General features: G+C 35.3%; 1 protein-coding gene across 9 annotated transcripts in view; it reads left to right on the forward strand.

Annotated features, from left to right (window-relative positions):
- Positions 1–14019, forward strand: part of fibcd1b (fibrinogen C domain containing 1b) — a 91612-nt gene that overhangs the window by 21191 nt on the left and 56402 nt on the right. For 6 of the 9 annotated variants that reach the window (XM_058774480.1, XM_058774475.1, XM_058774472.1 and 3 more), the window contains 2 exons: positions 894–977; positions 7639–8118. In XM_058774480.1, coding sequence (XP_058630463.1) covers positions 894–977; positions 7639–8118 — 564 coding nt within the window. Of the gene's footprint in view, positions 1–893; positions 978–2812; positions 2832–7638; positions 8119–14019 lie in introns of those variants that run through there. The other 3 variants (XM_058774476.1, XM_058774477.1, XM_058774479.1) reach the window with 2 other exon arrangements.

The raw sequence follows: 14019 nt of genomic DNA on the forward strand, positions 1-14019 counted from the left end.
CCTCTTTTTTTTGGAATAACATGCACCATAGTGTTATTCGGTTGAACACACCAGATCCGTACGAGTGACTGGAACAGAACCATCTTTCCTCCTGAAAGCAGCCATACAGAGAGCACCAACAGGCCTTCCTAATGTTTCAGTGGTCTGATTCTGTTACCATATAGCGGAAAGCTAATGTAATATTGTCCACCGTTATTGCTGGAGACATTAAAAAGAAAATCTGACGAGATGCTTATGAAAGTGAATATGTGACCTTATGTGTTTGCAAGATAAGAGGATCTATATTACCAAAAGGCCGTTATTAGAGCAAAGGGATGATTCTCATGCCAGCTGAGTTTATACAACCGCATTTTGGGTTTTCATGGTTTATGGGGCCATTCAGTAGGTGTAATGGTTTTTTACTGTACAAACTATTTTCTATCCCCTTATCCTAAACCTAAACCTCACCCAAATAGAGGTTAAACCTGTGATTTATAAGCTTTGCAAGGTCAAAATTGACTGGTATCACTATCATTGTGGGGACATTTGTTCCCCACGATGTAGGGAATACCAGGACACACAAAGGTTTGTTTGATAATTTATAATATAATGCAATATAATATACTTTAAGTACACCTTAAGTGAGTACAGTACTTTCATTGTTTTTATATATATTTTAATTTTCTGTGTCCTAAACCTAACCTTCACAAAAACCTGTGCGCAACATTAGATTGTGAGCTAAGCGTGATTTGCCTGATTTATGATCATGTTTAACTCGTATGGAAACATAAAACTTCCTTACAAGGAGTGAGGACATTTGACCATCAAAGTATAGGCAAACCTGAATATACACACACCAAATGGCAAAGAAAAACAACACTTCATTTAGTTTTATGTGTGTTTGTTTGATGCAGACATTCTGTGAGTGTGTGCCCAGCTCCTCTCAGCTCAAACATCGCTGGTCAGACTCAGACACAGTCAGACAAACACCGCCCAAGGTAAGGGCTTCAATCTCTCACACCATTAAACTTAAAGCTTGACATATCATTAGTTCCTGCAACTACTGGAGCATATAAAGTGGGCCCAAACATCTGAGACCACACTTCAAAGTCTGAATTCACAAATTTTGAAAATTAAAACAAAGAAACAACATGACACTAATAGCTGATAATATAATTTTGTCAATATAATATTATATTTTAAAGTTAATTAAATGTGTAAATGAGAAAGTAACTGACTGAGTGATGCATCAATCTGCACTGTAAAAAAGTGATAAGTTGACTTAACTTATTAAGAAAATAATAATAATACCGGTAATAAAAAAAAGAACTTGACAATTCACTTAACTTATTTTTTTCATTATAATTTATTTAAAAATTTTAAGGCAACGGGTTTCCTCAATTTTTTTTAAGCTTAGTCAACTTATCATTTTTTACAGTGTGCCTAACATTTTCTTTTGTAAGTTATATGGATATAGAACAAAATAAAGGTAAGTGATAAGACTTAATTTATTTTTGGATAAATTATTTTATTCACAACATTAGCTCTCTTAAAATACCTTATATTACTATAATAATCAAAACAGTTCTTTGCTTGATCAAGCGTAAATCTATGCAAACAAAACTACTTGCTTTAAATCAATCTATTGTATAAAGCGCTACATAAATAAACGTGGCGTGACTGAAGTGCCGTATTGCAGAGCTGGTTCAAACATATCCACATCGATATAATCAGATGCTTTCTTAACTGCTGTTTTCTCACTGCTGTCACTTTTGTTCTGTGTTTAGTTTGTTATTGAGAGGAAATTGCACAGCATGTACAGTATTTACATATTCATCTAAACGCCCTCTCGCACACACATATTTGGCTTATATTCTGCATTTCATCATATTCTTCCCTGTATGTCAGGCCTCTTATGGATTCATCTATCTCATATCCACTGAAGTGTCGTTGCGTTCTGAATATTTTATGCAAAACTATTTTTCTTCATCTGTCTGGGCGTTAAATTAAAATTCAAGTGAATGCACCAGTGTGTGGGGAAAAAACAGACCTCGCACATAGAAATGCTCGGTGTAGCCTATTTATGGTTTGTGTTTAGAATATCGTGTGTGTGCGTCTGTGTGTGAGAGAGGTTTGGAAAAGGGACAAAGAGAGAGAAAGACACTCTGAGAGATACTCAGCTCTGAAGTTGTTGCAGTCTTCACTCAATAAAATACAACAAGCAAAAATAGCTATCAATCTACTGAGGCTCAGCTGGAGAGAATCAGCAACAGAACATGGAAAAGAAAGCAGTCACAATGATGGTTGATCTGCAGGGAAAATGGCTCATACTGTATAGTCCAACTATCGATACTGCCTTCAACCTTTTGAGAGAATGTGTTTTAACAGTTTTTCATCTAGATGAAACAGCTGTTCAAAAGGAAACTGTCCGAGGAGCATTACTGGATTGAGTTCAATTGGATTACATGTAGAATTTAAGCGCATCAGTCATACCTCTTAAATAAAATAACATTTGTCCTTTAGTATGAACAGTTGGCTTGAATAAATTTGAAGCATCAGATATCAGTGAATTATGAAGGACCTGGTAATCTATTTTAAATAGTGTCTTTAATCTTGTCATTCATTCTGGCAAAATAGCTTTTTTTTTTTAAATTTGTTGGAAACTACATTTAAATGCATTTGAATTATTATTTAAATAATGTAAATCCAAATAAACATAATCAATAAAAATAATAATAAAAATGTAATACATGTAAGTACATGTTAATAATGATATTATAGTATATTATAAATATTCTTAAAAATGGAAAGCAGCCAGAGACTCACCGCGCCTTCAAAATAATCCAACTGAGGTACGTAGACCAAAAAAGTTTCCCAAAAAGTAAGAGCTTGAAAAAGGTCTGCACACTCTCAAACATCAAAAGAATCACAAGCGAGATGAAAGCATGTAGAGCAATTTACTGGATAAAAACAAGGCAAACGTTTCGGTCACATGTTGACCTTTTTCAATGCTGACAATAGAGCTAGGAGCCATCTTAATTTGAGAAGTCACATGATGGTTTAAGAGATCACATGATCAATCAGACCACACACTGATCAATAATAAATAATTAAAAGAAAAAATAATAATAATTTTGAATTACACAATGTCAAAATATGAAGAGAAAAAAAAGTATATTAATAAGTATAAATAATAATACATAAATAAATAATTAAAGAATGACCGCAATGTGTGTACATTTAGTAATGGATTATCTAAATCAAATTGGAGAACAATGGTTGTCTGTTGGAGTTAACAACAAAGTAAAATTCATAAAAAACAAGACAATTGAAGTTCTTCGTTTAATCCCTTCGGCTATACACAGTCCATATAATGAATCCACTTGGCTTCACATTGTAACTGTCTTTTATTAGAATCACCACCTCTTCTTGAACTAGTCAATCTCTGAATGCCTGAAAATCTCATATCACTAAGTTTGTGGTCAACATTCGCAAAATGCCTGGCCACAGGAGAATGAATATCCTTAAAAATATTCTTAAAAATGGACATAATTTAACAGTTGTTGTTCATTGTTAGCTCATAATAATACATTCACTTATTAATGTATTATTCTGTAAACCCTATTTCTAATCTTGGAAAGCTTGGAAAAAAACATACTTGTTTGAGAGAATACCAAAACCATACACCTGTGTCAGAATTAATTCTGTGAAGGATAGACTAGTGTAAATAACAAAATTCTGTGTGGTTTGATCCTATTTAAATCATATCAGGAGCTTATCACACCTAGCGCCTCGACATGTTCCACCAGCCTTCAGAGATGGAGCGGGGAAGATCTCTAGTTTCTCTGAGTAAACTGTTCACTGAAGTGCTTCCCCGAAATCTTTATATTTTTGCCTAGAGTCGATCGTAAAAGCTAACTCGTAAAGCAAGCCATTAACCACCCATCAGTATGGGCCAAAGCCAGCATGGCCGTTTAGCATATTTATGAACAGAAAGGCTTGGGAAAAAAGAGAACATATGTGTACACGCTTATTCAGGGAATTGCATATTCAGGAGCACACCTCCACTGCCAGTGCATCCTTGCATACACACACACACACACATGTCCAGACTTCACACACACATTTGTTTGGATGGTAAACTCAACGTGGTTAATTTTTTTCCCATTAAAGGGAGAACCAGAGATGGAGAGCTGAGTTTATTAACTGTGCAAAATGGGTAATGGAGTGGATGGATAATGCACATTGACAGCACACACTCACAAACATGCCTGAGTCTGGTTCTGAGATTCAGATTTATGAGAAGCACTTCTCTGATGAAGAACACATGATTACCAAATAAAGCTTCACACAACACTTTTTGATCCATTGACTTCCTTTCCATTCATACCAGTGTGAATGTGAAAACACAAAGTTTAAATCTGCAAGATCACAGTAAAGTGGATAAATATGATACTTATTTATTAAAATACTTATTTTCAAATCTCAGTGGTACTTCAAGTAAATGTATTAGGTAAAAGAGGTTCAGATGACAGAAAGGTTTTGGAATCCCTGCATTACTGTGCATGAGAAATAAGAAATAATGTAAATGTGTGCATTTTAATGTGTTTGAAAGACAAAAACCTTGTAAAGACATAGTAATGCATAGTTAAATAACCCACTCGGTGATAATTCAAATTCAAATTAGTGTACAAATTAGTAGTTGGTGCAATGTTAAAACACTTAAACCTGAAATGATTTTTGTAAATCCAGTGGTCAAATGCTGTGTAGCCATCTAACTAGTGACTGGTCTTTGGGTGAAAGTACACAAAATTTAAAAGATGAAAAAGAGGAATTAGGGAGAATCAATAAATTATGAATAATTCATTGCTATTGTGTGACTAATATGTAATCATGTACAACCCGAATTACGGAAATGTTGGGACGTTTTTTTTTTTTTTTTGAATAAAATTAAAACTAAAAGACTTTCAAATCACATGAGCCAATATTTTGTTCACAATAGAACATAGAGAGCATAATAAATGTTTAAATGGAGAAATTTTACACTTTTATCCACTAAATGAGCTCATTTCAAATTTGATGCCTGCTATAGATCTCAAAAAGTTGGCACAGGGGCAACAAAGGGCTAAAAAGGAAAACATTTTTGAAAAGATTCAGCTGGGAGAACATCTAGCAACTAATTAAGTTAATTGACATCAGGTCTGTAACATGATTAGCTATAAAAGGGATGTCTTAGAGAGGCAGAGTCTCTCAGAAGTAAAGATGGGCAGAGGCTCTCCAATCTGTGAAAGAGTGCGTAAGAAGATTGTGGAATACTTTAAAAACAATGTTCCTCAACGTCAAATTGCAAAGACTTTGTGAATCTCATCATCTACAGTGCATAACATCATCAAAAGATTCAGAGAAACTGGAGAAATCGAAGACCTTTGTTGGATACCCATGGTCTTCGGGCCCTCAGAAGACACTGCATCACTCATCGGCATGATTCTGTCATTGACATTACTAACTTGGCTCAGGAATACTTCCAGAAACCACTGTCGGTAAACACAATCCGCCGTGCCATCTGCAGATGCCAACTAAAGCTCTATGATGCAAAAAGGAAGCCATATATGAACATGGTCCTGAAACACCGTCGAGTCTTATGGGCCAAGGCTAATTTAAAATGGACTGTTTCAAAGTGGAAAAGTGTACTATGGTCAGATGAGTCCAAATTTGACATTCTTGTTGAAAATCACGGACGCTGTGTCCTCCGGGCTAAAGAGGAGGCAGACCTTCCAGCGTGTTATCATCGTTTGGTTCAAAAGCCAGCATTTCTGATGGTATGGGGGTGCATGAGTGCGTATGGTATGGGCAGCTTGCATGTTTTGGAAGGCACTATGAATGCTGAAAGGTATATAAAGGTTTTAGAGCAACATATGCTCCCCTCCAGACAACGTCTATTTCAGGGAAGGCGTTGTATATTTCAGGAGGACAATGCAAAACCACATACAACAGCATGGCTTCATAGTAGAAGAGTCCGGGTGCTGGCCTATAGAGAACATTTGGCGCATCATTAAATGAAAAATACGTCAAAGACGACCACGAACTCTTCAGCAGCTGGAAACCTATATCAGGCAAGAATGGGACCAAATTCCAACACCAAAACTCCTGAAACTCATAACCTCGATGCCCAGATGTCTTCAAACTGTTTTGAAAAGAAGAGGAGATGCTACACCATGGTAAACATGCCCCCGTCCCAACTATTTTGAGGCCTGTAGCAGGCATCAAATTTGAAATGAGCTCATTTTGTGCATAAAATTGTAAATTTTCTCAGTTTAAACTTATTTGTTATGTTATCTATGTTTTATTGGGAATAAAATATTGGGTCATGTGATTTGAAATTCTTTTAGTTTTCATTTTATTCAAATTTAAAAAGCGTCCCAACATTTCCAGAATTCGGGTTGTAATCAATAAAAAGTAGCTGTAGTCTGGTTACGAGTATTTTAAAATGTAAATAATCTAATTAAAATTAATTTTTGGAATTTGATTACCTAATCCAGATTACATGTAATCAGTTGCAGTTGCATGTAATTAATTTTGTTAAATTATGACACTGCAGAGTATGGCATGACATTACGAAATTTTGCCGTTTTATACTTATGATATTTATTAATATAAATAATAATACATTCTTACATTTTTTGTAGCATTTTCTCAGACTTACAGGGATAGTTCACCCAAAAAATGTAAATATTGTCATGTAGTTCCAAACCAGTAAAACCTTCGTTCATCTTAAATAAATAAATAATAACAAAACTTGTTCAACAATTCTTCTCCCCAAGTTACCTTCTTCTGCCATTTTGGAGAGCAACCCAGAACGTAATCAACGTAATGAGCGTTGTTTACGTTCAGTAGGCAGCGCGCGCATGCTGAACGTAAACAATGCTGATTACGTTCTGGGGTGCTCTCCAAAATGGCGGAAGACGGTTACTCGGGGAGAAGAATTGTTGAATAAGTTATGTTAATAATGTTTTCTTTGTGCACAAAAAGTATTCTCTAGCTTCGTGAAATAACGGTTGAACCCGTGATGTCACATGGACTATTGTACCGATGTCCTTGCTACGTTTCTGTGCGTTGATCGTGGTAATATTCTTGCTGTCTATGGAGGGCTAGAGAGCTCTCAGATTCCATAAAAAAATATCTTAATTTGTGTTCCGAAGATGAACGAAGGCCTTACGGGTTTGGAATGGCATGAGGGTGAGTAATTAATGACAGAATTTTCATTTTTGGGTGAACTATCCCTTTAAATTGCTTTGCAGAGATTCTTCACCATATAATCTGATTCAAATATACAGAGAAGAGCTGAGAGGGGAAGAGAGGGTTGTTTGTGTGTTTGCAAGAAAAGAGGAACTATGTCACTAAGAAATGAGCATTATTAGAGCAAACAGATTATTCTCATGTTAAGTTGTGAAAGGAGAGGAGAGCAGGGTATGAAACACCTCCATCTCTCTCTTTCCTTGTCTTTCCTGCAGTTGTGTCAGACTGCAATATTATCCCCGACGGGCTTTAAAAAGCACTTTCTGTTCTGCGGAAATGGTAATGATGATTATGATGTTATGATGGCTTTAACTCTCTTTGTCTCTCTGTGTCTTTTTTTCCTCTGTCTCTGTCTGTCTGCAGAGGATGAGTTGTAGCTATCTGCTATGTACCATCCTTCTCTTTGTTGCCGTTCTGCTCGCAGTCACAGTGACGGGAACCATTCTTCTTATGAACCACTACCAGGCTCCCCCCATGTCGGACGGACCGCCTCATATTAGCACCAATCAGGACGAAGCCAATGCGTTGGTGACAGTTGAGAGGGGTGATGGATCACGCATCAATATCTTCATCGACCCCAACTGCCCTGATTATAACAGTAATTTCCTGCGGCTGGAAGGCGTGCAGACATCTTTGCTGCATTCACTCACCGACCACGATACGGATCTCAAGTCCGTCAAAGGTCAGGATCGAGCGCTATTGGTCAACTTGGCAGAGGAAGTTGCTAAGCTGTCTGCCCACGCGGGACAGCTGAAGATGGACTATGAGTCTCTCAGAAGAGGTCAAAGCAACCTGGGACAGGACCTGAATACACTGCAGACTGAACAGAGCAGACTTATACAGGTAATGGCGTACAGATGCACACATACGCAGAACAGCTGCATCTTCAGAGGTACATACATGTGGGTAGTTGACATAGCATGGCCATATTTCTTTCTTTTTTTTTCACACAACAAAACGTGTGGTTTTGGTTCTATCACCATTTTTAATCACCCTTTTGTCTTCACTAACTAATTTTTGTCATCATGCAGTGTGATGAATTAACATGTGGCCATAACAGCTGCATGCATAATAATAACAATAATAATAGCAGCTAAATGCTATTCAGAATAGTTTTTGCTGTGGTATAGCATGTCTTTACAAAACTCTTTACAAAAGTAACTACCCATTTACCTTTGACATGTTAATAGTAATAGTTATTTTATAGTAGTTCTTTTTATTTTTTTTTTTTTTTTAACAGTTCTTCAAATTGTGTTGTAGGTGCAATAACTTGGTGCACCAAAAAACTTAAATCACTGTTACAACACTGTCTCTTCATGAGCATGAACTGAGCAGGTGTGACTTCAGCTCAGCAGTAGCTTTTGTCAAACCATTGAACTTCTGGGAAATAGACAGAATCCATAATAAATGATGTTTCGGGGGGAATAATGCTGTGTTAACACTTGCTATGTTTCCCTGAGTCTGAACCTCAGTTCAGTTGCCACCCCGCTGGTCTGTTCTCACACTTTATGCTGTCTCAAACCGTGGCTCATTTTCAAAATGCTTTTGTCATCAATGTGAGACCCATTGGAATCTGTTTATTGCCATCGCCAGCCAGTTTGAAATCTGAAAGTTAGTAATGGAGATAAATGTTCACTGAAACAGTCCTTGTGTATCAGAAGCGAAAGTTTCAATCAAAGTTACAAGGCAAAGAAGCTGCGTATGAATCACGTATACAGTACCACGGAAAGGTTCATTTACATTTAATGCTGTACAGAGGTGACATTATCAGCAGAAATCATGTAATTAAATTAGTGTTTTAAATATGAAATTATTTTAGAGTCAAATTAAAATATATTAAATTAAATTAGCATTATTAGACAACAACAGTCTGGGAATTTAACTGTTTATGATATAATATGAATACTACTATTAAAATGTATGGGGTTGGTAAGAATTTTTCATTCATTTATTTATTTATTTAGAAAAACATACCCTATGCTCACCAAGGCTGCATGTATTTGATCAAAATACATATATATAATATATAAATATATAATTTAAAAGAACAGTTTTATTTTAATATACGTGAGCCACTGAGCCTGTAGCACAAAACCAGCCATAAGGGTCAATTATTTTTTTTCGAAATTGAGCTGAAAGCTGAATAAATAAGCTCTCCATTGATGTATGGTTTGTTAGGATAGCACAATGTTTGGCTGAGATACAATCTGGAATCTGAGGGTGCAAAAAAAAAAAAAAAAGTCTACATCTTGAGAAAATCACCAAGTTGTCCAAATAAAGTTCTTAGCAATGCATATTACTAATCAAAAATTAAGTTTTGATATATTTATGGTAGGAAATTTACAAAATATCTTCATGGAACATGATCTTTACTTAATATCCTAATGATTTTTGGCATAAAAGAAAAATTATAATATTTTTGGCTATTGCTACAAATATATCTGCACTACTTATGACTGGTTTTGTGGTCCAGGGTCACATGTGTTAAAATTCATTCCAGTGGTAGCAAATTCTTTTTTTTTTCTCTCTCTCTTTGAAAAAATCGTACTGACCCCAAAATTTTAAACAATAGTGAATGTGGAATGATAATTAAAAAAAAAGTTTACATATGAAATGTTTAAATGTACACTCCATCCTGACAATTCCACTGTTTAAGGCTTTTTAAATTAATTTTTACATAGAATTTACTCAGTAGTATTTAAATGGCTGAGTAAGACACGTTTATTTGGTTTCAATGTCCACCATGTGTCAAAGTTCCACAGATTTTTTTTATTTGCAATATATTGTAATTTTCCTGCTCGATTCTTTATAAGTAGATTTTTTTTGCTGCTCCAGGGCATTTTATGAATGCGTTGGCTTTCACATTGGCATCCTGTAACATATTGTACTCAGACTGCATTATGCACGGTTCTAATGTTATAGTCACATACACTGTGTTATTGCCAGCTGAGGACGGAGAAGGCTGATATGAGGACATTGATACACTAGATGACAACTACTGTACCACTTCTTCCATAGACTATAGTTTCAGGCCTGGGGAACAGCAGAGGCCTCCTGTTTTTCTGTGTTAAGTGAATTACCACCGAGTTAAAGCCTGACTTTAATCTGAATTACGAAGACTTAAGGTTTAGGATTAACAACATCTCTCTCTAACCACGAGTTACTGACAAGCTCCTACACACCAAATCTGTCAAACAAACACACATACACACACACAGATGCACACATGCCAACAAACACACACAGCAGGCAGGAGTGAAAGAGAGTTGTTTATCACTAGAAAACACCTGTGCAACAGAGAAAAGCGTTAGCGAAATCCCTGCTGAATAGAAAATAATCCTCCGTTTTCTGATGACTTTTAGACAGCAATGGTGACCTGTGTTTGTGTGTGAGTGTGTGTGTGTGTGTGTGTGTGTAATTGTGAGGGGTCTTTCTGTTTCGTATATATATATTTTTTTTGGTTGAGCTTTGATACAGTTTGAATGAATAGATGGATTTGTGGAATCTGGAAAGGAGCACAAAAAGCAACACTCAGCACAGGCTTGAACTGCAACTGAAGATTGAAGAAAAAGAGGCAAAAGAGGGTGTGCGCTTACCCTAGAAACCATGTTAAAATGTGTCATCCCTAAATTTATCAAACCTTATTAATTAAGGGCACTTATACCTGTAATTATCTCCCTTTGCATGAAAAATGAAACACTGACAGTTGCCTTGTCACGGATTAAACCCAGTTCTGTATTAAATTGTAATGCCAGTTTAATTGTTGCTTTGTGGGGAAACCAGCTCTGATAGTGCACTGAGGTAAGGTTACAGGTTACACATGATAGCATTTTAGCACATATGCTCCATGAAGCAGCAGGATGGAATGTAACTCCACCTCCCCTTCAGAGAGTTAATGGCATCACCTATAAAAGTGAGAAATATTGGTGAGGAATGAAAGTATTGAGCTCTCTGTGTGAATCTATTTTAGCTCTAGTTTCAGTGACTATTCTCTGCCATTAAAGAAACTAATTTTGCACTGTCAGTCAACTCAGTATTACAACCATCTCACTGATATAACCCTGAAAAAGGCCTTTGTCTAAAGGTTACCTCCTATGGGCTTTACACTGTTAGTGTACTAGCATGTGTGTGCCTGTTTGCGTCATGTGCAAGTGTTTGAAGTGTCAAACCAACCATGATCTATAGGGTTCAGTGCGCTAATAGTCAAGGGTTCCAGAGAACATCATTTGGTGTGGTGTAGTGTATTAGAAATGGTCCCGTCTGTTTTCCTGTCCCATGAAAGGAATTGGATTCACTGTATCCAAAAGACACAAGACAGAAGTGCGTGTTTGGTTGACTCCTGAATTCATAGAAAACGACATCAGCTCAAATCGATCAGTAAAAATGTATCTTTGTAAGAAATTACTGTTTATTTTGCAAGGTTGCATTAAGTTATACAGTGTGTGCAGAATTATTAGGCAAGTTGATATTCTGGTCATATTTTCTAAGAACATTTTACCAATTCCAAACCACATCAATCTTAATAACTACTATTGATTTTGTATTTAATCATTTATAAGTGATATATAATTGTCCATGAAGGCTGATAGTCAGAAACTTCTTATTTCAGGTGTGCAGAATTATTAGGCAGGTTTTCCTTTACAGATAAAATGAGCCAAAAAAGAGATTGAACTCAAGAATAAAAGTTAAAAAAATTATTAAATGCCCATGAGAAGGATGCAATACTAATGCAATAAAGAGACACAAGTTAACTGCAAAAGAATTAAGAATTAAGGCGAAGAATTAGGTGAGAAACCATCAGAAACCATTTAGTCTCAAGCACCATCATTTTCCAGAACGTTTTCAACGCTGATAATAAGAAATATATTATTAAAGAAATTAAGGATTTTATTCTGCAAGGATGCATTAAATTGATTAAAAGTGACAGTAAATTAATTTGCATGGTTACAATATATATGTATATACATATATATTGTAACCATGCAAATTTATTTACTGTCACAATATATATAGGGTACAACGGGGTTAAAGGCGCCTTTGATATTATTTTCATTTAAACCACTAGATGACACAACAACATGGCTTAGCACTTTCCAAAACACTCGCTTTTCAAGATGCACGTGTATATTTGTCTGATCCTTGACGCGATCGCGCGCAGCAGCGCAAAGTTGATTCTGTGCTTTCTTGATCTAATATTTTATGTTTTTTAAAATGTTGTAGATTTAAGTAGCAAATGAGAATCGCTAAATTAATGCATATATTTTGAGACAAAGGTCTTCTTTATGATTTTCACACTGTTTCGTTTAAGATAATTAAAGCAACAGTTTTTAAATAATGAAAGAATATATAAAAGTATGGTATTTGGGGTAAAAAGCGCCCCCGCTTTTGGGGCTAAAGGCGCACAGTAATTAACATGATAATTAATAGATCGCTGACTTTTCCATTTGATGACATGACATGCTTAGATTCAGATGGTAAATATCATATATTATGTTAGGTGTCCATATTAGGGATAATCACCATGTTTAGAATGAAACCATCATATTTAAAAACATTATATTTTATTATATGATATTATCATATCATATAATAAAATATAATTTGTTGTTACTACTGTAAATATATATTCAATTATTATTGGATCTCCTTCAATGCTTTCAAAATCTTTACTTATTGAAATTTTGTTTCTGTATTTTAAAATGTATTTTTTATATTAACATATTTTAATGACAGTATATTTATTGAACAAAAAATAATCATTTTATTTTTCAAAATAAGCAGAAAATAGTACAGACTTTGCTAAAGTGATTGTTTTGAACAAGTATTATTAACTTAGACATTATTTTAGCTGTATTTGTGTGTGGGGTAAAAGGCCCCCCTTGCCACCTCATACATTTATACGATTTTTAAACGAAATAAACAACTTGAATAATTTATTTTCACACAAAATCTGTTGCTTCATTAATGTCCAATACAACGTATATATTGTTTCTGCAATTATACATTTTGGGTGCAGTGAGTAGCACATTTTTTCTTAAGATTTCTTTCTCTCTCTCTCTCTCTCTCTCTCTCTCTATATATATATATATATTAGTGGTGCAACGGATCACAAAACTCACGGTTCGGATCATACTATGGATTTTGAGTCACGGATCGGATCATTTTTCGGATCAGCAAAAAAAAAAAAAGGTTGCTTTTCATTTATTACTAAAAGCTTACTTTAAGTACTTCTATACCCCAGCAGAAACTACTAGCTTAACTACTAAAGTCAGTAATACAACAAGAACAATTGCACAAAGTCCAAGCATAGATGTACAGCCAACATAAAATTATAGGCTACATAAAGACAGTAACAGTAGTATTCAGGTGCAGAAATGTAATAATTAAGTTTAAAACAACACAATAATGCTTACTGCATAAGTTAAATACAGATTAATCTTTGGTAAAGCTGTGGTGTTGTTTGAGGCTGCTGTCTCTTTAAGACTAAATGCACGGACCTAAATACTGACACACATTCGGTTTTTCTTAGTCAGCTGTATACATTAACGTAAGACATGGACATAACCTACTGTGTTTACCAGAATACTTGCCAAAACGGGTATTTTCACTTAACTTTGTGTGTATTTATCCATCTGTTGAGGCGTTGTCTGAAATGCGGTTTCTGAATCTCGCCGCTCTCTTTCTCTGCACATGAGTCCCGATTCGATTTCTCCTTCATCTGAATGGTCTTGAAATTGCTTGAAT

The sequence above is a fragment of the Onychostoma macrolepis genome, chromosome 05, assembly GCF_012432095.1.
Source record: "Onychostoma macrolepis isolate SWU-2019 chromosome 05, ASM1243209v1, whole genome shotgun sequence".
Classification (NCBI taxonomy): domain Eukaryota; kingdom Metazoa; phylum Chordata; class Actinopteri; order Cypriniformes; family Cyprinidae; genus Onychostoma; species Onychostoma macrolepis.